Source organism: Pimephales promelas, chromosome 22 (genome assembly GCF_988280905.1).
Source record: "Pimephales promelas chromosome 22, fPimPro1.hap1.1, whole genome shotgun sequence".
NCBI lineage: Eukaryota > Metazoa > Chordata > Actinopteri > Cypriniformes > Leuciscidae > Pimephales > Pimephales promelas.
This window is the reverse complement of record NC_142790.1, coordinates 19,104,936-19,128,788: the sequence shown is the minus strand read 5'-3', so window position 1 is coordinate 19,128,788 and position 23,853 is coordinate 19,104,936. Positions and strand designations below refer to the sequence as shown.

Genomic DNA, 23,853 nt, shown 5'->3' with positions numbered 1-23,853 from the left:
GGACCGGCGCTGCACAGAGCGACCGGTGAATAACATCAAACTAGTGCGAGAACGACGGCTCCGTCACTCACTTTCGCGGTATTTGATGTCATTACCGATCGCTCTGTGCAGCGCCGGTTCAAGTTAGTAAACAAGCCAGTAAAAGTGAGTATGGAGCGCTGTAGGTCACGGCACGCGGACAAATGGCAAGTGGGAGAGATGAGGGAGTTGGAGGATGCGCCAGCGTCGTATAAGTCTATGGTATAAGTCTGGTGTGTGGGAACATTTTGGATTTCATGTTATGATATTTTAATATAACGTTACAGTGGCACTTTATGTTTAGATAAGAGCTCCAGTCATATGTTTTCAAATCCTGCACTTTAATTTCAAGTGAAAAAAGGTACCCTCACTTTTTGGGAATAGAAGCATTGTTGATACTGTTTTTTGTGTTGAGGTTGAACTTATGTTTCACTTTATGTTCATGGCCTTTGCTATTGCTATAGCCTAATTATAGGCAATGAGGTTTCATGTATATTGACTTATTCATAAAAGACAAAGTTCCTCTTTTTTTCTTTTAAAAGATAGAATTTTTGTAAGAGCTACAAAAGTTGTCAGTTAATAAATGCAAGTTAATTTCTTTGTGTAAATAAGATTTGTGTGACAAAAATGCACAAGTTCTTGTAGAGATAGTGATGCACATTCTCCTTTTTATGGCCAAATAAACAAAAAGCATGTCAATGTCTTCTCTCTTGCTGCATCAAAATCTCACCTAGCTTTCCTCTGAGATAGTCCAAAAATGTGCTTAAAGTCAAAGAGTCAAATTCAGTTTGTGCATGATTGCATGAATATAATTTTTTTTATACTGTATCCTAAAGTGTGGATAATTAAGCTATATATCACATGCTGAAGTACATTTCTGGAGTGTTAAAGATTAAAAGAAAAAAAATAACAAGAACCGTACAGAACCGAAAACCGTGACACTAAAACCGTGATACAAACCGAACCGTCGGTTTCGTGAACCGTGCCACCCCTAATATATATATATATATATATATATATATATATATATATATTCACAGTTATAGATTATATTCATATATATATATATTCACAGTTATAGAATATATTCACAATAATAGTTGTTTTGATGTTCATTTTTTTGAATCATCCATTAGAGTTAAAAGCACAATAGTTTAGTTTATAAAAGTAACAGCAACAAAATATTAGTTTTAATACTTTGTACTTGTTACTTAATAATATTTGTTTAAATTCCTGCTTACAGTATGAACAAAAATAATACAGCAAAAACATTTGCAATCAGGAAATCTGGAATGGGTCAAACAATTTTCCATTGCACTGTATCCTGTGGTAAACAGGTTTGTTTTTATATTTCCTGTCAAAGCATATGCTGACAGCTTGTTTTTGAAGTTTCCTAATAAAAATACCAAATCTTTATAGTCCAGTTTCTACTTTTAGAGAATAAAACACATGCATTCACTTTATACGCTGAATATGGTATCTGAATTCAAGCAAGATTCCTTGCTCTTGTTTAATAGCACTCTGTTGAACAGTATGATACATCTGTGTGTCCATGTGTGTCCAGGGCTCTATTAAAGACCAACTGAAGGCGTACGGAGCGCTGACGGAGAAAGTCACCCGCAGATACACCCGACAGATCCTGCAGGGAGTCCACTATTTGCACAGCAACATGATCGTACACAGAGACATCAAAGGTAAATCACAGTAATCATAAATCGCCTTCAGATAAGAACAGTAGGCTGTTGCTTTGTAATGTAAATCTAATGGACCACCTGAAATACATCTCTTGTTATTAAGTAGAATAACTTTGGTTTGGCTCAGATTTGTTTACGTACTTCCTTTAGGTATTGCCACCAATAGCATGAGACAAAAGTTTTGCGTTCCTTCTGATTTTAGGGCTAAACTCCAAACCAGAATTAACAACCTGTCTATTAGGTATTTCTTTAAGCATCGATATCAAACACATCCTCTAAATCAGAGGTACTAACCAGACAGTGCCAGCATTGCTTCTACTAGACATGGACACTCTTTAATCTCTCAGTTTATTAAGGAAAGCACAAGTAGTCCCAAAGCAGAACATTTCACAAATTAAAATGAGCCTGCAAAATTTAATTTACAATAACTGTGGTTATTAAATTTGCTGTAAAAAACGCAGTGAAAATGTATCACATGGTGCCTGAACATATGACCATGTATTTCATGATTTCAAGCCACATGAGAACAAATGTTGCACAAAACACTCTGATATAGTTTTATAGCAAAAATAAGAAGAAACAAAACTGTTTATACTGTATAACATTTATTTATTCATATATGATGTCATATATATATATATTTTTTTTACTGTTTTTTACATTATACAGTTTTTACTGGCAAAAACAATGCAATGTTAAACCATTTATAGTTTTCACTGTACATGGCAATGTATTGTAACATATCGTAGTTACCAGGTTTTTACCGTAGAATTCTTACAGGTTTTTATTGTAAAAACATGCTCATACGCTCATGATCAAACGTTCAAGTAATTCTCCAGCCATATTTGTTTGCAACTCTTATCTTATACATTTACAGTACATTCAGACATTTTTAAGTGCGTCTAAATACTTTTTGTATATGTGACCAATACAGTCTCTGTCATTCCCGTTACAAACCGAAGATCCTCTATTGGAAATATACACAAGTGTGGGCCGCAAAGGAAGGAGTCTCTGTCTTTCCTCTCATATTCTTTCTTAATTTTCCGTTCACAATACAGTGAGACTTCCAGGGTGTGGAAACCTTGCGGCTGGCGGGAATTAGTCATTACCCAAACAAGCGCAAATCTCACAGACAACACGGCTAAACCAACAGAAAATCACTCCGACTAGAAGCGTGGGAAGAAAGGCTGCGTCTCAAACTTCAAAAGCCATCAGCCATAGGCAGCTTATAATTTTATGCAGTTGTCATCATTGGAGATGCAAACATGTAACTCAATCTACATGTGTTTCCTCACAGGCGCAAACATTCTGAGGGACTCCTCTGGAAATGTGAAGCTGGGAGATTTCGGGGCTAGCAAACGCATTCAGACCATCTGCATGTCCGGGACGGGGATCAAATCGGTCACCGGCACCCCCTACTGGATGAGCCCGGAAGTCATTAATGGAGAAGGATACGGACGCAAAGCAGATATTTGGTGAGCTCTGAGGTTCATATAAAAATATGTGACTGGAAACAAAGCTATTGTTCGCTAAAAGTCCCTTACGTCTCCCTCCTCAGGAGTGTTGCCTGCACGGTCGTTGAGATGCTAACTCAAAAACCCCCATGGGCTGAATATGAAGCGATGGCAGCCATTTTCAAGATCGCAACCCAGCCGACCAAGCCAAACCTGCCCGAGGGAGTGTCCGACGCATGTAGGGATCTCCTGCGGCAGATCTTTGTGGAAGAGAAGTGGCGGCCCACTGCCGAGGGGCTTCTCAGTCACCCTTTTGTCCAGGGCAGCTTCTGATCTCTCTGGAATCCCCAGGGAAAGCCACACAATCACGCGAACAATCACCACTCTGCCTTCCAGGGTCCGGAGAAACCCGCCAACCTGCCAACTTAGAACAAACTTGACCATATTTCAGATCTCCTCAATGCAGCTCGACAAATATCACGTTAAGAGGGAATCTATGGACGGAAAAAACGAATAGCATTTCCCGTATTGTTAATCAGAATGGTGCATAGCTCTGTCCTAAATGGCGTACTTTTGACCTTTTGCTGAATGGAATTTTTTCACATTTCCAGGGTTTTCAGAAGCGGATGTCGTCGGATAAACAGTTGGATAAACTTCTTTAGTGGTGAATAGGGGATGAAAGCAAATATGTTTGTATTCCAATTTCCTCCAAAAGGAAAAGACAAACAATCCAAGATGGTGTTTCTACGACTTTCCAAAAGATGGAAAAAATATTAAGAGATTAATTTTGTTGGTCAGAACTCAAAGTTGCCATCACTTCCTCAGCCATTGTATTAGAATCACCCTCACAGCAGTGTTAATTCATAACATGTTTTTTTGTCATTTACTGCCAAGGTAATATAAATGTCTATTATTATTTTTTATTTTTAATGAAAATATGATTGCAATTGTTGATAACTGGAAATGAGTCATCACAGTCACTGCATACTATTACCCGGCAAAGTATCGACAGTGAGAGCTGAGAGTGGGTCAATGACATAACATGGTTGTCTTGCCAGATCCATTCATTTATTCAAAATGAATGGATGACATTTAAAGTAATTAAGAACAGCTGCCCTTATATCATTTTTTTTTTGTAGTTTGGCGTAATATTTCATTATTTGATTGAATTTTAACAAAGTATTATTGTTTCAAAATGTCATGTGATGTGACTCTCCAAAATTTTAATAATCACAAATAATCACACAAATAGTGAGTGTACACATCACAATCACAAATAATTGTTTTTAAGGTGCGAGGAAAATGTATTATTTTTCACTTGATAGCTACACCAGGTTACATTTTTATAGTAATTAAATTTCTTAAAATTTTTTATAAAATGTTTTCAAACTCAATATGAAATTCTGAAAATGTTCATTTTCAAAGATTTTTCCTTTTCTTTATATGGACGCTCTGATTTGTCATTGACCCCGGTGCCATTTGGGACAGAGCCTGTGTCATTGGGATTGAACCAGCTTAGCTAGGATGCTACAATAAAGTGCCAACACTTAGTATACCGGCACAGATTGGCACATAATGTGTCATAGGTAAATAAAAAAAGAGAACCTGATTACAATAGCATAGTTCACATGCATTACTGCCTGTTGACTTTATCGGATCCCCCGATGCACTTGAAACCACCCCAAGTGCTCTGATGCGTTACCACAGGGGTTTCTGAACAAATCACAAAGGGTCTGAATTTGGCCCGAATGTATTAAGGGTGTCATCTTAAGATGGTGAGAGTTAAACGTGGTCTTTTGTATTGCAGAATTCAGTCAGTCGGTCATTGATTTTGATTATGGCTCATGTACTTCTGTATCCCTGGGTCCAATCCTGAGTGTCATTGAAAGTACAAAGACCTCATGGAGAAAATATAGAGATAGATGTACTGTATAATACTCATTGGAGTAATTTTTTGTTAAGATTATGTGTTTGATGGTTAGAATCTAACCAAATGAGACAGAATAAGACATATACAACCACCAAAGTGGTACAGTATGAGACAGAATTTCTTTTTCATGTCTATTCAACGAATGAAGACTGTATAAACACGTCTTTTTTATATTATGTAAAGTTTTAGCACTCTTTACCCAGAGTTAATCACTGTAAATACATTCCCATTGCAATATTGGACTCATGCATAGAGCACATAGAATAATCAGCTGAGATTCAACGGATATTTTTATACTTTCTTTTTTTTTATTCACGTTTGGAATGACGATAACAAACTTTTTGTATTATTATATATAAAAAAAAATTACCCTAAAGTGTCAAAGCAATATTTTAGAGAAGACTACTACGGCTGGTGATTTAGCATTCTTGTACTGTTCGCTCGGTCAAATACAACCAAAGAGCAAGTGATATGCTTGAGTTATGAATTTGGACACTTCAGAACTGGTCAGTGCTGCTGAAACAGTCGCCGCCTTGATTTGTAACCTATAAAGTTGTCGACTCAAACATGCAAACTTTTTTTTGATGTCATCATCATTATATAAATATATACACACAGTGTAACAAAAAATATAAAATGTACATTGTTTTAAATGGCATATTATTTTGATTTTGTCCAAATGTAAATGTTCAACTTTCAACACTTGATACTATGATACTGTTGTTGTTTTGAATTGTAGAAATTCACCAGCAGCAATTCGTGTTGCGAATAGTGCCTTCTCTGATGTCCTTATTCTGAGAGGTCAGTCATTTTTAAAACATTTAACGATGGAATGTGTTTTCTGATGTCCTTCAGATGGTTTCAGTATCAGACACTTTGGCGCTGAAGATCTGATGATGATTGTACTGTAAATAGATACTGTAACGAGCTGTCATAATGTTTCATTATATTCACAATACCTTAGTCCCAGTATATTATGATTGTGGAGTGGTCTCAGCTGAGTGAACCAGACCACACTGGTTTTTGAGGGGCTAAGAATGGAGAATTCTGTGCTGCCTTGATGAAAAAGCCTGGAAACATTTATCAATGATTTTGTACATTTGAATAAATAAATTTATTGTCTACAACATTGTGCCATATTGTTAGTTTATGTAATTAGGGGTTCAAGCGCGAATCTACTTTTTCAAACTAGGCGCTTGTCTGATTCATTCGAAACTTGACATGCATCATCTAGAGACCGAGACCCCCATTGCAAAAAGTTGTCAAAATAATTTAGATTAATAATTTAGATAAAGTAGGCAGGGCCACTTTCACTAAAATGGCTATAACTCTGGTTAAAATTGTAATTTTTTAATGGCTATTATAGTTCTTTTCACAAGTTTTGCTTTTGTATTCTTTTATAGACATTATAAAAATCACTATCATAACATTTATAATAACATCTTGTCAAAATTGATCACTTTCCCCATCAGTTTTGACAATTGTGCCACATTATGGCTAATGTGAAACCTGTGACTGACCTAAGGTATGACTAAGATCTATGAACAATACATTTATTACAATATTTATTATTTGTTAATGTGCGTTGATAAAGAGCATAAGTGTTTTTCAATGTAATGAATGTTGACTACTATTAACAAATGGAACATATTCTGCAAATATATATAGAGAGAGAGAGAGAGAGAGAGAGAGAGAGAGAGAGAGAGAGAGAGGGGGGGGGGGGGGGTTCATGCAAAGCTTCAATGTTTTTACAATTTCACAAAGCGTACAGTTGTCAACATTAATATGCTTTAAATATTTAAAGTACATATCTGGAATGTAAATGTATGAATTTCATTGCATCGGATTTAAAATTAAATAAAACGTGGCATCTGCAAATTAATAATTTTGGAGCTTTTCCACAAAGTAGAACTAAAAGATTTTGTGATCACCTCTGGAATAACATTAGGGAGGAAGAATAAGATGTGCTGAAAATATTAATACCTTTTATTATTATTATTTATTCTGGCTTTCCTGTTATGTTCAATGTAATGATTTAATTGTTTATTTTATTTTTAGTGTTTCTTTCTTGTTTGTAAAGCACGTTGAACTGCAATTTTTTAAAAGTGGTATATAAATCAAATTTGTTTTTAACTAAAAATGATTTTAGTGGATGACATGCTAACAATTGGGGAAATATATAAAATATTTTAGTTTAAACACTAAAAGCCTATGGAAAAACATTTATTCATAACATAAGTCTAATATTTTGTTAAATCGTGCAGACATTCGCGGTCAGTTGTAAGATTTGAAATACTTTTTGTTTATTGATGGTAAAGAGAGCACGTAGACTGCATGTTTGGTAACCTCACCTCCTCACGCGCATGTTACCAAACGTGCTCGTCACTCTTTCTTTGCTGCTGGTCTGCATGTTCAACGTAAACACGACCGCTCGAAACTTCTTGTTAAAAACCGATTGCCAGGATGTCCGCTTCTCGTACGGTGATATGTTTGCTGAGAAACGACCTGCGTCTGCATGATAACGAGGTAAATATCACACAGCCTGGTATTGTATGTAATCTATTGGAGCATAGAATCGTCTCTGTCTCGAGCAAACCACACTCGCGCCTAAATCCGTGTGCATAGACTTGTCCTGCTCGATATGAAATGATGTCCAGCTCGAGATTTAACACGTCACAACGATTCTCTTCTCTTATAATATTACTTTTACGCAAAACGGAACACTTGAGAATAATAAATGGACTTTATAGGAACTGAGGCGAAATCTGGCCGCTCATTGGGTAGTTTGTTGACCTCGTCACAAGAGGGCGTGGTCACATACTAGCGCTTCTAAGAAGGACTAATAAACTTGTATAATACATAATTTATATATTGTGCCGCTATATATTAATATTATTAATTGTTAAAATATTAATAATTGCCTCACATGATCTTTAAAATTCTAATTGGCAGATTTGGTTCTCTCAGATTTCGCTCACACACACTGTAATTTAATTATGTAATTGCATAAAATACTATATAGATTTAACATCATAATTTAATGTTAAAATGTGTGTGTTTAATGTAACCTTCTCCCTAGCGTTTAAGTGCTAGCGTTTGACCATGCCCTTTGTGACCCTTGCTGACAAACTACCCAATATATTTACCTATATTTCTTTTGAATCAGTAAACAAATTGTAGGTCTATAAACTACACTGTTCAAGTTTTACGAACTGCTCTGCTTGCTTTGACATGTTAAGCTTTGTGGGACCTTTAAAAAAACACAACAAACTGGTTTTACTCCATTCATCCAGGTGTTTCACTGGGCTCAGAGGAATGCGGAGCACATAATCCCCCTCTACTGCTTCGACCCGCGTCATTACCAGGGCACCCATAACTTCAACTTCCCTAAGACTGGTCCGTTCCGTTTACTTTTCCTCCTGGACAGTGTTAAAGACCTGAGAGAAACACTGAAGAAACGGGGCAGGTGGGAATTTCCCATCACACACAGGATGTACATTCTGTCATACATACATACTGATGTTTTATGGTGAATATAATGTTTGTATGCCCTTGTGTAGCACGCTGTTGGTCAGGCAAGGAAAGCCGGAGGATGTTGTTGGTGATTTGATTAAGCAGCTGGGTTCAGTCTCAGCTGTGGCGTTTCATGAGGAGGTGTGTTTCAGAGTGGCCTCATACAGGTCTGTAAACTGGAAATGTAGCCTACAAGTCTTTTTGTCTATTACCTGAAGGTGGCGTCAGAGGAAAAGACTGTGGAGAAGAAGCTAAAGGACATCTGCTGCCAAAACAAAGTCAAAGTTCAGACTTTCTGGGGCTCTACACTTTACCACCGAGATGATCTACCATTCAGGCACATTGGAGGGTAGGACAAGTGCTACAGTATTATTTATATGCTATTATCGTGTTTATTTATATTTTGAATTTTCCTTTTTATTTTATGTTGTTATGTGCTTTTGTCAGTTTTATTGTAGTTTTTCATTCTTTTAATATCCCTTCCACTTATTTTGATTCCATTTATGAGTTTTATTCATTTTAATACTTTTAATACTTACAACTTATTTATTTCAATAAGTATTGTAAATATTTAAGTAAAGTAAATATTGATGTATTTTTGTAAATTTCAGTTTTTAACGATTGACCAATTTTTATGTTTTATTTCAATTATGGAAATTATTTTTAATAGTTTTAGATTACTAACAACTCTCGTGTTGAATTAAGTTTCTGCATGAGCTTAATGTTTCAAAATTGGGGGAGTATAATGTAAACTGTCAGTGCCTCTCTATATAATATTTTGCCATTAAAATAATTAAATTATACTTAAAAAAAAAATCTTAATATACATTTTAGATTTTCTGAAGACTGTTCTTTCTTTCAAACATTTTTCCAAACAGTAACTTGATTTCAGAAGTGAATAAGAAAACATTATCTGAGAATGCAAAACACAACATCACAAATTTTAAGGAATTTTTTTAATAGAATTTTTAAGAATATGTATTTAAGACATTATTCAATATTGTGTTTATATTATATATATTGCGTTTTATATAGATTATATACAGTATATTGTGTTTTAAACTAATCTGTTCTTGTCATAAAAATAGATTTTGGTGCTGACATATAACAAAAAAATAAATAAAATGATTGTTTTACCAGTTACTTTAGTCCATTCACGTTAGCCACTTCAATCTAGCTAAGCTTTGTAAAAAAAAAACCCTTTAACTTTCCTTAAGTATTGGAAACTATTTTAAGTCCACTGTTTCTGTTTCTGTCTTTGAAAGGTTACCTGATGTTTACACCCAGTTCAGAAAGGTGGTTGAGGGACAAGGCAGAGTGCGACCGGTCCTTTCCACCCCGGAAAAGGTTAAATCTCTTCCCCTTGGACTGGAAGAGGGTCCTATACCTACATTTGAGGGCCTGGGACAAACAGGTACCTTGATTTACATACAGTAACTGTATTCACTTTATTCAGCGTTCATATAAACACCATATTTGGATTCATCTATCGGAATGATTTTATGTAAACGTAGCTACTGACATTTAACAGGTTAAATCACATTTAAAGTAAACTTCAACATCTCTAGATACAAAATATAACTGTCAGTAGAACGGTGAAAAGGCTGAATCATATTTCCTCTTTCTTAATATTGCAGTTTTATATGAATTGTGCTCTGATTTCCTCACAGATGACTGAATAATCCTCAGAAGGATATTTGGAGGATAAAACAATTTATCTTATGCCATGATGTATGACCTATCTGTGGTTTCAGAGCCTGTGATGGACTGCCGCTCGGCCTTCCCATGCCGCGGTGGAGAGACCGAAGCTCTTGATAGGCTGAAACATTACTTCTGGGATACAGTGAGCCCTGCTCTTCCTTTTTCCTAAAATATTTTAATCAGTAAAAGAAGGTAATTTCATGTTCTTGTTTTATCACAGAATGCCGTTGCGTCTTATAAGGAGACTCGGAATGGCATGATGGGAGTGGACTATTCTACAAAGTTTTCTCCTTGGTGAGCCTTCGAAATGATGTTTTCATTATGCACAAGCAAAGCACAGACTAATGCTGACTCTCCTTCACTTTAATTCAGGCTTGCGTTGGGATGCATATCACCCAGATACATCTATGACCAGATAAAGAAGTATGAGGCCGAACGAACAGCCAATCAAAGCACGTACTGGTGAGTAACTGGAATGTGTTTGTCAAAGAAGATGAACTCATTTCAGCTTTTTATGTGTAAGGATACTACATATTGTCTTCACCAGGGTGATATTTGAACTTCTGTGGAGAGACTACTTCAAGTTTGTGGGTTTAAAATACGGAGACAGAATATTTAATATTAATGGTAAGTTTGGATTTGTTTTGTTTTTTTAATGTTTTTGAAATAAGTTTATTATGCTCACCAAGGCTGCATTTATTTGATCAAAAATAGAGTAAAAACATGATAGCAACCAAAACTCGCTTAACAAGTGTATTGATTACTTATATGAAATACATTCATAAAGATATGACTGTTAAAGCTACATATTCTGTTTCACCTGTCTGGATCAATATTCTCTTGTGTTGGAGAGACAATAAGTTAGGAGAGGTCTCAAATTCTCACAGAGAATGCACAAATTGCTAAATAATGTTGAATTTGTTGACATTACCCATCTGTTAAACTCATTTGACAAGTATAAGAAACAAACACAAATTGGATTGTTCTTACTAATACTTTTTTATTAGTTGTTTAATCATTTTGATTGATTCAGAACCAGAATCGTTAGACATAACCGGAACCAGAACATTTCTTGCAATTCCCAACCCTACTGTTATGTGTTCGACCTTGTAAATAGCAATACAGTAACTTGAGTAAAGTTGATCTAATGGATCTCTTAGCTCGTGTGAGTGAGTGGAGCAAAAACTTTAAATATGTTTTAACTAAGGGATAAAATTATTGACTACGAGGGAAAAATATTCTGATATGCTGATTTGCTACTCAATCAATAAACATTTCTAATTATCATCAATGTTGAAAGCAGTTGTGTCAATTCTCAATTCTCAAAATTGTCAAATTTGGTCTTTTTTTTCATTTATTTTACCTTTAATTGACACAAAGCTAACTAAGGAAGCCAAAAACAACAAAACATAACAAATGAATAAAACAAATGAATAAAAACGTTGTAGAGCTCAATTACATTCTAATATAATATTCAAATTAAATGGATGTTTAAATGATTAATACGATAATTTTTCATCCCTCGTGAACTGAAGGTCTGCAAGACAAGCAGGTTTCCTGGAAAACAGATATGACATTGTTCTGTGCATGGAAAGGTAATGTGTCCCTCAGAGAGCCTGCTAGTATTCAGGTTCTGTCATCATTTACGTTGCTCCAAACCTATGTGAATTAATAGCAAGATATTTTTCCCATGTTTTCCAGAGGGGAGAACTGGGGTGCCGTTTGTAGATGCGAACATGAGGGAGCTTGCGCTGACAGGATTCATGTCCAACAGAGGACGTCAAAATGTGGCCAGCTTTCTGACCAAAGATTTGGGCTTAGACTGGAGACTGGGCGCTGAGTGGTTTGAATACCTGCTGGTGAGAAACGTTTGCTACAGTATATTCGATGGAGTGGGTTGATGGTTCCTGCTCTTTGTTGCCGTTTAATGCGCTATTATCATTCATTGTCATCAGGTAGACCATGACGTCTGCAGCAACTATGGAAACTGGCTCTATAGTGCCGGAATAGGAAATGACCCTCGAGAAAACAGGAAGTTTAATATGATCAAACAAGGACTGGACTATGACAATAACGTAAGCAGTAGCATATAAAACCAAAAAACACCTGCATTCTGATTCATATATTTTGTTAGTACATCTGAGCATAAAAAATGTAAGAGAGAGTAGTTGTCACACTTTTTATTTTTATTTTTAAAGGTTAATTATTATTTTTAAAAGTAGTCTTTTTTTTACCAACGAGAAAATACAGTTCACTACACATATTGCATAATATAGGGGTAAGTTGTCACAATTGAGCATAATTTAAATAGTAAAATTCTAAAACAATTAATTTAAAACCAAAATCGGAAAGGGAAACATGAAAATATCAAACCATTGTTGTATTCTACATAAATTGTAATTAATAAATTAACAGATTAGTAACAATTAACAGCCTTTCGGAATGATTTAAATTAAATTACATTAAAAACATTATTTAAAAACAAAACAAAATAAGGTTAAGTTAAAATTTATTTTAAGTTGTCCTTGTTATAGTGTTATTATACATAATTTATAGTTATTACTAGAGTAACTACATGTGACGTGTAACAAGGACATTGTAAAATAAAGTGTTAGCCAATATAAAACAGGCTAAATAAAAGTGCTCAATTAGAGTCTATCTAATATCAGCAAATAAAATGGATGTTTAAATGATTAAAATGATCATTAATAATGAATTAACACCTGCCTTTATGGCCTAAAGTTATTTTATATACAGTATATATATATATATATATATATATATATATATATATATGAAGAGTTCAGATGCAAAAGCCTCTAAATGCCATTTGAAATTTTCTTCTATAATGATCATTTTTATCAAGCTTGTATATTTAAGTTCATTAATTTGACTTAAATGGGAATGAATTGTCATTTAAGTGAAATTACTGAACTTAAATATACAAGCTTGATAAAAATGATCATTGTAGAAGAAAATTTCAAATGGCATTTAGAGGCTTTTGCATCTGAACTCTTCATATATATATATATATATATATATAACTGATTTATATATATATATATATATATATATATATATACAGTATATATATTTGCAAATTCATGTCCTGGTATATTCCACTTTTAAATGCTTTTTATTGTCACTTAAGCAGGTTGTGCTATGAACATAAATGTAAAATTTACAGGAAGAGGCAGTTACACATGCGTCTGATGTGTCTGAGATATTAATGCAGCATAATAAGGTATTTTTCTGTGCAAAATTGACACTAAATGTTGTATCTGCGAAGGGGGATTATGTCCGACAGTGGGTTCCAGAGCTTGGAGGTATTAAAGGTGGGGACGTGCACACGCCATGGACCCTCAGCAACTCGGCACTCTCACACGCCAAGGTTTTGCTCAACGACACATACCCCTCGCCCATCGTCATCGCGCCCGAGTGGAGCCGCCATGTCAACAACAAATCAGTAAGATTATTAACAACTGATTATTATTGACTATTAGAGGGGGAAAAGCAACACAATATATTTGTGGTTTCTTTTTCAGTCTGGTCCATCATCAGCAAAAGGGAAGAGGGGCTCATCTTACACACCAAGACAACACAAAGACAGAGGCATTGACTTCTACTTCTCCAAGAAAAAGGGTTTCTGAGATGTAGTGGATTGGTGCTTTATCTTGAGCTGCATTACAGAGTAGTGAGGCATCTGTTACAGACTGAAATGAGGAAGGGGAAATGGAAAAAAAATGGTGTGGTTTTGTGTTGCTCTTTCCGAATCAGTTTTCACATGCAGAAACAGAAACTGCTGCTCACATTCTAAGGACATTATGACAAACTGTAGCTCTAATTTTTATGTGTTTTTATATATTGTATTGGATACAATATTGTATTTTTGGTTGTTTTCATAAAATCTGCAAATGTCCTGGTTTAGTCCAGTGTGTTGAAAAGTTATACACACTGGTGTAATAGTTATAATTTTGATGGGAGTTTTGCATTTTGCCAGTGATTTGATTTATTGTAAATTATAGACGAACTGTGAAAAAGGTTGAATAATGTGCACATTCATAATATTTTCTTCGGAAATAGGAAGTGAGAAGGGCCGACTGTTTCAGTTTGGTTTTGAAAAGCCAGGGGAAAGGCTGTAAGACAGCTGTGTGCTATCATTACAAGTCAGTGTAATAAATAAAAAGTACTGCAATACTTTTCCTGCATCTTTTATCATAACTTTTCTTTGAGGTATGAATATCAAGGACTTTTCATGGGGCTACTTCATTTGACGTGAACAAATGTGCACTTACACAACATATGTAATATTCTAAAGTGGCAATTATGTGCTATGGTTTGGTTTATTGTCACGTGACATGACAACAAAATTGCTTCGTGCATGTTAGTGAACCACTGGAAACTAAATTGCTTTGCTGCTTCTTTCTTTTTTTTGTAAAATATTTATGCTAACAACTAAAGTGAACTAAAGTGTTTTAGTGAGACTATTTTTTACTCTCCTAACACTTGACCACATTTATTTACTTGTCTTTAATTATCTATGTTTGGATAATTCTCTGTTCAAATTTACTCTTAATGTTGTCTAAATTATAATAACATTATAATTAACAATAAATTCAACACTGAAAAATCCAAACATAGACAAGTATTTACCTAATATATAAAACATTGAACCAAAACGCTCTTGGGAAGTAGACCATTTGAAGCCTTTTTTTCTCCATAACTTTTTAGCGTAAATGTTTCGGAAATTGTCCATATTTGGCGTTTAGCGCTGTGCTCTTGCAAGCAGACCTGTGATCAGTTTTTGCTGATTTCTCTACGAAGCACTAGACTCTAACGGCCGATCCAGAAACAGTCGATCCTCCATTGTTTCCGTAAACTTTGCACGGTCATGAGTCCTTTCTTTGGCTGTACGCTTATTGCGTCATTTCTCTGACGTTTTCTAGTTTTGCGAACATTTCCTGAATCTTCTCTTGGATTAAACAACATGTGTTGTTGTTCAGTGTTCTGTACTGCGTAGCATATATTCGCACATTTTTATTTCCTTCAGTTTATCGGTATCTTCAGTAAATGACACCTGGAGATATTTAGCTTTTTAAAGAGGATATAACAATCTCAGTGGATAACAGTGAGAAGTTGCCCGTAAATATGGCATCAAAGTTAAATATAAACCATGAGGAGATTCCAGTAACAGCTTTAAACTGCAATTTCCGAAAGAAACTGGGACTGTATTTGAATCCTCAAAACACGGTGGCAGCAGACTGGAGGACAGTCGCCGAAATGATGGACTATACCTACCTGGAGATCAAAAATTTCGAGAAAAGAGATTATCCCTTTGAAAAGGTTTTAACGGAGTGGGAAACTCGTCCAGAGGCCACTGTAGCAAATTTACTGTCGATTTTAGAAAAAGCGGAAAGGAAAGATGTTATATCAGACCTCAAAGAGATTATAGGTATGCCATCCATATTTTATTTTATTATAATATATACTTTATTATGTGATATAGCTTGTTGTAGCCTAGTAATATACAGTACATATTTACTATTATTACTGTTGCTACTAAAATGTCAATAATTAAAATATATCAAAATATTACAATTATTATTGATGAATAAAAAGTTTGTATTAAAAAAATAAAAGTTATTTATTTAGTAAAGATTTTATAAATATTAGTATTGTTGTTCTTAACCCATAAGTAGAAAAAAGTGAATAAGAAAGGTCTTGCTTATTGGTAATTCTTGTCTACATAATAAAAGGGTTAGTTCACCCTCAAATAAAATGTGTCTCATAATTTACTAACCCTCAATTCATCCTATGTGTATATGACTTTCTTCTTTCAGCTTATATTTATGTTAATATGGTAACAGACATTTTTACATGACATCTTTTGAACTCATATGCTCAAAGACCACGATTGAGAAAAGTATGAATCATCATGACTACCATTTTAAACATGCAATGTCATGGATTATTTTGGACAAGAAGCGAAAGTCTCCAACTAAGTGTTATTATTTCTTATTGAACAGATGATGACTGCAGGAAGTATTTGGAAAGACAACTGAGGAAGCCCGTCCAGGTTCCAGTGGTGGACAGCTGCGGGCCCCGCACAAAGGAGCGAGAAGGAATCACGCTGTATGATGATCCACAAGGTGAGTTTTTTCCTTGTTCAGTCTGAATTCACTGTGGAGTTAGTTGTTTATCCGTTTAGACAATGATTTAGTTGGTAATCATCATTGTCTTCATTGTCAACAGGACTAACACCGGAGACCTTTGATGCCTTCATCTGCTATTGTCAGAATGACTTCCAGTTTGTCCATGAGATGATCAAACAGTTGGAACAGACTGAATACAACCTGAAGCTGTGTGTATTTGACCGAGACGTCCTTCCTGGCACGTGTGTGTGGACCATCGCCAGTGAGCTCATAGAAAAAAGGTCAGTTTTGGGTTATTTTTCATCCAATGCTCAACACACACACGCACACAAATGATTATTTTACAAAACTTTTAATTGTAATATTTAGCTGTAATATTTCTAAAACTGAAAGTCTTGATATCATACAGTCGTGGTGACTTTCGTTGTTTATTTTTCATTTGTCTTAAACTAAATTGTACATAATATCATATCACTGATTTATTGTTTATCAGCTGTAACATAATTTCAAAAATCAGCATATCAGTATTGGCTGGAATTTTAATATTGGAGCATGCTTAGTTAATATTATTCATTTCTATATTTCATGTTTATAATCAATTGCAATGTTTGTAATAAAAAGAAATGTCCCATAGGTGTAAGAGGATGGTGGTGGTAATTTCCGATGACTATCTGGACAGTGATGCCTGTGACTTTCAGACTAAGTTTGCACTCAGCCTTTGCCCAGGTAAAATATCTTTAATATTTATTTGAGTTGCATTACTGTTTTAATTTCTTCAGTAAGTGAGTTTGTTAGGGCCAAAGTGCTTTTTGAACCACTTAAAGGGATACTTTAGGATTTAGCATTAAGCTTTGTACTTTGTAGTAGTAGAAAACCTGTAGTATTTTCGAATTACCATGCTTTCCACCCTCATATCCCCCTGAGACGAGAGATTTATGTATTTTTTCACAGTTTCACAGTTTTTTTTACAGTCAGTCCTTTTAAAGATTACAGTATGTATAGAGGCTGTCCTGCATGTTCTCAACCCGCCCATAGAGGGTGGGATCTCACTCACAGAATGTACACATAGTGTCACCCATCTTTTTTGGAAGCTAAGCTAGCAGGCTCTCTTGTTCTGTGGAGAAAGCTGAGTAGTAGGGGTTATTGTCACATCCTCTTTTTCCCGGACATGTCCGGCCGTCGATGTCCGGGATTCACGACTTTACACAAAACTCCAGATTGTTCTGATTCCTAGTGAAATGACTAGATTTTGCTTACAACATTTTGCAGAGCAAAAAAAAAAAGAGATAACAGTTTACATTTTAAGATTTAATTTCTATATAGTATAAAATGCGTTATATATGGCTTCTATATACATCACTTTATATGGATTGTTGGTTTTGCCATGGCTGGGATATGAATTTGTGGTGATTAAAAGTAAAACAGGAAGTGTCTCCTATTTTCTGTGTGCATTAAGTGATTTTGGTCAAACTTGAGCTGAATGTTTGGTCATGGAGGCTGATCACATGACTATTGTGAGTAACAGTCATATCGCCACCTTACAGCAGGAAGCAGAAAGTGTGTCACTTGCAACAGTTTTTTTTTTAAATAGTCCTATATTTACCCACATAAAATCTTTGGTTTTCTAGAGCCAACAGGTGGTGATTGAGCCCATCATCGATGCTTGCAGCTATATTTTAACCATTGAGTTCTGCAGTTGTTGTTCTATATGTTTTTTCCATCTCTTTATATGATATATGATCAATATTGTAAGCTGTGCTGAACTATGCATCTCATGTCATGAAAACTGAAGGATAATGCATTATGCAGCTATAAAAGCAGCATAGAAATGTTCTTTTGGTTTTGTCTCTTCTGCAGGAGCTCGCTCTAAACGCCTAATCCCTGTTGTCTACAAAACAATGAAGAAGCCTTTTCCAAGCATTCTCCGTTTTCTGACTATCTGTGATTACACCAGACCCTGCACACAGGCTTGGTTCTGGACCCGACTGGGCAAGGCGCTCTCACTCCCCTGAACTCTTCTGTTGAGGTTTACTATACGGGCATCACTAGGTAAAGCACACTATTCTCTATGGAGGATGAAGGGAAAATACCTTCTGTGATTTTTGCTTTCCAGCAACTTTCCAGCTTATGAACATTTTAAGAAAGGTACTTTTTATGGTATTTACATCTGCCCTTATCAAAAGGTTGCTCGGCTTTCCAAAGCAAATCCCCAAAGTTTTTTTTTTTTCTTTTCTTTTTATGTAATGTGCAGAAGGTTTTCTTTTGTTTTTGTTCATGTTAAGTATTTTTGCATGTGAAATCTGAATGTGCATAATCATCCAGCTGTTATTTCAATGTATTCCTGGTTTGCTATCACTAAACTTTAATTATAGCCTCTTGCAGTGATGGTACACTTTTAAAAATAAAGGTTCAGAAAGGGAGTTTTCACAGCGATGCCATGGAAGAGCCGTGTTGTTGGGTTCCTCAAAGATACTTTCAGTCAACAGTTCTTAAAAGAAACATCTTAGTGTGAAGAACATTTGAATATTCTAAAGAACCTTTTGTGGAATGGAAATGTGTTAAAGGTTCTTCATGGAACCATCAAAGTCTATTAAAAACCACTGTATTTAGTGCTATGGGCACATAAGAACATTAACACTTTTTTGCTCTGTTGTTAATCTATATTTTATACTGGCAGTGTTTTGTGTTATACAATATTCATGTGAAATATATTTGTGTATATTATGTTTGTTCTGCTGTTTGCCATGAACATTATTACTTGGCATTTCCCAGACGGTCAAAATCTTTATCTTGGGTACGCACTCATGGTTGGTTAACCTTGTTTTTACTTCTTGAATACCTCAATCTTCCTCTGACGACACATGTTCATCTGCACAGAAAAGATAATGGCATTTGTTCTGTTAGATCAGACTTAATGACTGTTGATTCTATATATATCTATTTTTTTTTTTTTTTTGCAGAGAATTCATTTCAAAAGTTTTGCTTCCTCTGTTTTAACAATTTATGATACTGGGTTTGTATTGTTGCCTGTGTCACAACTTATATTCTGTACAGGTCATTTTTTTTATTGATTTTTATATGAAAACAAAACACCTTTTATCTCCTGTGCTCCCCGTTAAGACATAATGACAGCATTGTGCATACAGTGTGTGTGTGTGTGTGGATTATTTGCATTAATAGCACAAAGCTTAATCATATTTTATATAGTAGGTCATTTATGTGTGTACAGAGTCAAGTACGTCTGTATAGATCAAGTTGGCCCCATTTACCACTTCCTGTTAGTGGAAACTCTTTCTACGAAGAAGCGAGAAATACATTCTTCTGAAGCTGATTAGGAAAACCAACAAGCAGCACACCTTTTTGAACCAGGAACTTTTTGAAATGTGTTGCATGGGTGTGAGATGTCTCTCGTTTATATATATATATTTATATATATATATATATATAAAATTCATAGTAGTTTTTTTTTTTTTTTCATGTTGTCCCCAGGTGCACTTAATAACTTAATATAAAATTTATTAAAATATTCTTGGGAATTTTGTTGTAATCGATCTTCATTTTAAAGGATTTTCGTTGTTCTCAATTTTAACTTTATTTTAGTCTTTTGCAATATCCCTTTAACTAAAGTCAGTTGCTTAATAACATCATCCTCCAGGAAGTGACAATAATTAAATTATAATAAAGGTTCGATTGTGATGTTTTGTTGAATTAGTTGGTTTGTCTCACTTTATAACATTCCGTCCAACATTCTAAAATCATTTTACAGAAATGAATATTATCCAATCATTTATTTGAAATATATCTAGATTGTATTGGACACACTCAGCAATGCCTACATTTAGCTCTTTATTCCCACCCTCTTTGTTATTCTATTAATGTTCTTATCACTAAATAATCAAGCTATAATTAAAAGAAACGATTAAATGATTAATTATTTCTGTAACTCTTCTACTTTTTCAAATGAATGCTTTTTGATGAATGGTACCTGTTTATTCCACGAGATGGCAGCATAATTAACTGTAAAAAAAATGTCTACAGTCCATTTTAAAACTATTTGAAGTTAAAAGTTGAATAGAGCTAGGGACGATTTTTCAACAATTATTTCAATAAGTGACCTTGTGCGAAAGTGCTAAACTAAGTTTTGGAGGTTATGCTTCTTGCAGTACTGTACTGACGTTTAAGTTTAGTTAAGTTTGTGTAGGCCTAAAGAACTAGTGTTCTATTATTGTGTAAACTATTAAGGTATATAATTCTTGACTCTTCTTCTTTCTTTAATAGCTTTTTAAATATTTGCAATGACAATAACTTTAACTTCCACCAAATGATTGTTAATACTGAAAAATAATTTGGCACGAATTTTTGCAGTAATATTAGCTAGTAACTGATATTTTGCCGGGATGTACGTGTACATTACAATGATTCATATTTTAAGGGAGATAAAAGATGATGGTGGTGATTATTACACACCCAAGATGGCCGTCAATCGAGCCCGTCAGTGTGTAGGAATGTGGTGGGCGGGGCTTTTGGCGCTGGTGGCAAAGTTTGGGAATGATAGAAAGGCTATTGAAGATAATCGTGGAGAGGAACTGGAATGCTACTGCTTTGCGGATTACAGTAACATTTACACGTTGTTTTCTGAAAGCACCCAACACCAGTGCTTGGATTCATCAGGATCTATAAAGGTACGCAATCCTGAGACATGTCGGAGGACCTGAGCTCCCAACCCTGGTCCATCAACAAGGATGACTATGAGCTGCAGGAGGTGATCGGTGAGTGTGTACCTTATATGATAGCCGGTGAATACATAGGTTTGTGTGTAACGTCTTATTTGCCACAAGACGGTGCGTGAAAGGTAGTTGTGAGTGTTGTTGTTGTTCAATGTACAGTATGTTGGTGGTTCTGTAAATATGGGGTTTTAAATTATGTTTTTAAACCAGGGTTTGTGGTTTTAAACTAATTAGCACTTGTTATATTTCAACATATTTAACCGTTCACCACCTTACTGAAATGCAGATGGTGTATAGATGTTGAAGTTTAATGGCACCCATGTGAACAGCCGTTTGACAGAGTTTACATGCTAGTATTTGAAGACATCTGCCTAACAGCAAAATTATGCAGCAAGCGACAACGCCTCATTCTGCTGATAAGCCCGAACACGTGCAGTAACGCTTCTTCAGGAATGACACCCTTTTTAATTTCCTTCTTTAATATTCTAAATGCTCAGTATATTGTAGTGCACCTATTGGTTGACAGAATTGTGGTACCGCCCCCTTTTACCTATGGTTAAAAACTGCCTGCTGACTAGTACTCAGCGTTTGTTTACAGATGTCTGTTGAAACATTTCTAAGAGTTAGCATGGTCTGCTTAATTTAGAACCGAGTCATGTGTCAGACCGGTGAGAACCGTACGTCTTTTCATTGTGGGTCTCAAAAAACCCACAGAGAACGTCATGCACGAGCACATACTGTCATAAACTAGTGCGCGCGCAGACTCTGTACCATATACGAATCTCTGTAACATTCCATTCATGCATGGGTCATCGCTCCTCATTTACATCAGTGAAAGTAATAAATAAAGATCATGTGGTATTTATTTATTCATGGACTAGATAGTGTTTTGGTTGACATTTTTGTAGGACCTTTATATTCAGGTAGTGAATAAATAACTCTGGTGGTTTGGTCTGGGGATGCATTGAACAAGATGTTTGACAGTACTAGGTTTCTTCTCTAATAAGTGCACCATATGTGGCTTAACGTTTTCCACCACCCTCTTGTCCTGTGGCCATAAAGACAGTGTCATAAGCTGTAACTCTTTTTGATGATCCATGACTGACCAGCGAGCAAGTTTTTACAGCCAGTCAGTAAGGTTTTCCAAATCTGCGTTCTAGGCATGATCTTCTTCCATGTGTTACTCTCTTCATTCTCTGAGCACTTTACTGTTGATTTAATTTCGTTACATCGCAGGGTTTTAGCATGAGATTACCTCCTCTATGCAGTCACACGAGTACTGGAAGAGTCATCTGATACCTGACATACTTCTTTCCATGGCTTTAGACCCCAAAGGAAGCTTTTTGCATGTTTCGTGTTTTGCTAGTTTCCAAAGCTGTAAAGCTCTCGCCATAGTAACTCATAGTACAATTCAAACTTTAACCACTTTTTTAGTATTAAATTGGTAATAAATTGCGCTCATCCTCTATTATAGTTTCATGTTTTAATAATAAAAACAATGGATTAAAAATGTGCACAATTAACTGCATCACAAAATATTGATCTACATTGATTTTTGCTTGCCCTTCTCTGGAAATAGATGTTTTGAAATTTGTATTAATCATCATATTTTTAAAATTAATTTAGGTTAAGAATATTAATATTTAAATAATAAAGTTTTTTTTTAAATAGTTTTATTTTTATTCAAAGTGACTGAACATTATGGTATATACTATATATACTACTATATAATGGCCCAAGTGTTCACAAATTAAAATTAATTTTCTCAAAAATTATTACACATTATGGCCTAGCCTGTGTCTAGAGAGAGAGAGAGAGAGAGAGAGAGAGAGAGAGAGAGAGAGAGAGAGAGAGAGAGAGAGAGAGACTGGTCAAACCTGTTACTGTTACCTTTTTTTCTCCCATGTCTCCTTTTTTGACTCGTCAGCTCTAAAAGTACCTCACAACTTACATGTCAACTTGTGTAAGAGGAATGTATCATCTTTCATGTTTTACGCAGACACAAAAATGAGTTTATCTCAGCTTCATGTTAAAAAGTGTCCTTAGTCTGGACTTGTCTTTTAATAAGTCTTCTTTCTTTTTAAAGCTTTTTGTCGAAATGCACCGATATAGCCTAGACCTCAAAGTTTCGGGTTTGTTTTTGTAAGCTGCTGCAATTTCCCCAAAAGATTTAGTTATTATCCCTAAATTCCTCAAAACACCCTATATGTCTCCATGTTGTGCCCTCTAGCATGCACCTTCAGAATTGCTTCTTTGTTGTAACCTGACATGTGACGTGACATGCTAAAACAGGAGTTCATGCTAGAGGCGAGTTTGATTGTACACCTTCTGGAGTTCAGATTAAAGGTTGGACATCTCGAGCTTCAGTATCTTGTTATAATCATACTGTACTTAAATCGCAGTCTTGGACGGCTACTATTCTGTCTTAAAACTCATTCCCAGGTGTCCCAGGACCATAATATTTGAAACAGTGACGTTTAATAAGCTCTAAATTCCCGTTATGGCAAGTCATTTCGCTTGGCGGCCATCTTTGAAACACCTCTTGGGCAGCTATTTTAGTCATGCTTGTAAAGCTCCTATCTCTTTGAATGGGGACGCATCATTATTTCCAAACAAAATTATTACATTTATCTTGCCTAAATGTTTGCGCTCATTGCATTTTTA

General features: G+C 35.2%; 4 protein-coding genes across 8 annotated transcripts in view; all 4 read left to right on the top strand.

Moving 5' to 3' along the window:
- The window catches only part of map3k22 (mitogen-activated protein kinase kinase kinase 22), a 58,296-nt gene extending 52,073 nt beyond the window's left edge, over window positions 1-6,223 (top strand). The window contains exons 16-18 of one of the 2 annotated variants that reach the window (XM_039666939.2): window positions 1,583-1,712; window positions 3,010-3,187; window positions 3,271-6,223. In XM_039666939.2, the coding sequence (XP_039522873.2) occupies window positions 1,583-1,712; window positions 3,010-3,187; window positions 3,271-3,499 (537 nt within the window). In that variant the 3' untranslated portion in view covers window positions 3,500-6,223. Of the gene's footprint in view, window positions 1-1,582; window positions 1,713-2,770; window positions 2,956-3,009; window positions 3,188-3,270 lie in introns of those variants that run through there. The other variant, XM_089125550.1, reaches the window with a different exon arrangement.
- Window positions 6,224-7,446: 1,223 nt separating this feature from the next.
- cry-dash (cryptochrome DASH) lies at window positions 7,447-14,505 on the top strand. 2 transcript variants are annotated; one of them, XM_039666936.2, is made up of 14 exons: window positions 7,447-7,622; window positions 8,390-8,562; window positions 8,657-8,750; window positions 8,828-8,958; window positions 9,875-10,023; window positions 10,364-10,452; window positions 10,531-10,604; window positions 10,683-10,772; window positions 10,858-10,937; window positions 11,846-11,905; window positions 12,012-12,169; window positions 12,266-12,385; window positions 13,600-13,776; window positions 13,856-14,505. In XM_039666936.2, exons 1-14 carry the CDS (start codon window positions 7,560-7,562, stop codon window positions 13,958-13,960), a joined length of 1,563 nt encoding a protein of 520 aa, XP_039522870.2. In that variant the 5' UTR covers window positions 7,447-7,559; the 3' UTR covers window positions 13,961-14,505. The 2 variants fall into 2 exon arrangements, with proteins under 2 accessions (XP_039522870.2, XP_039522871.2); XM_039666937.2 differs by lacking the exon at window positions 11,846-11,905.
- A 746-nt stretch (window positions 14,506-15,251) lies between these two features.
- On the top strand, window positions 15,252-20,170 carry myd88 (MYD88 innate immune signal transduction adaptor). The gene is made up of 5 exons (XM_039666938.2): window positions 15,252-15,762; window positions 16,337-16,459; window positions 16,563-16,743; window positions 17,097-17,188; window positions 18,320-20,170. The coding sequence occupies exons 1-5, from the start codon at window positions 15,459-15,461 to the stop codon at window positions 18,472-18,474; spliced, it is 855 nt and encodes a 284-aa protein (XP_039522872.2). The 5' UTR covers window positions 15,252-15,458; the 3' UTR covers window positions 18,475-20,170.
- An 805-nt stretch (window positions 20,171-20,975) lies between these two features.
- The window catches only part of oxsr1b (oxidative stress responsive kinase 1b), a 52,204-nt gene continuing 49,326 nt past the window's right edge, over window positions 20,976-23,853 (top strand). For all 3 annotated transcript variants that reach the window (XM_039666935.2, XM_089125594.1, XM_089125595.1), the window contains exon 1: window positions 20,976-21,231. In XM_039666935.2, coding sequence (XP_039522869.2) covers window positions 21,162-21,231 — 70 coding nt within the window. In that variant the 5' untranslated portion in view covers window positions 20,976-21,161. The remainder of the gene's footprint in view (window positions 21,232-23,853) is intronic.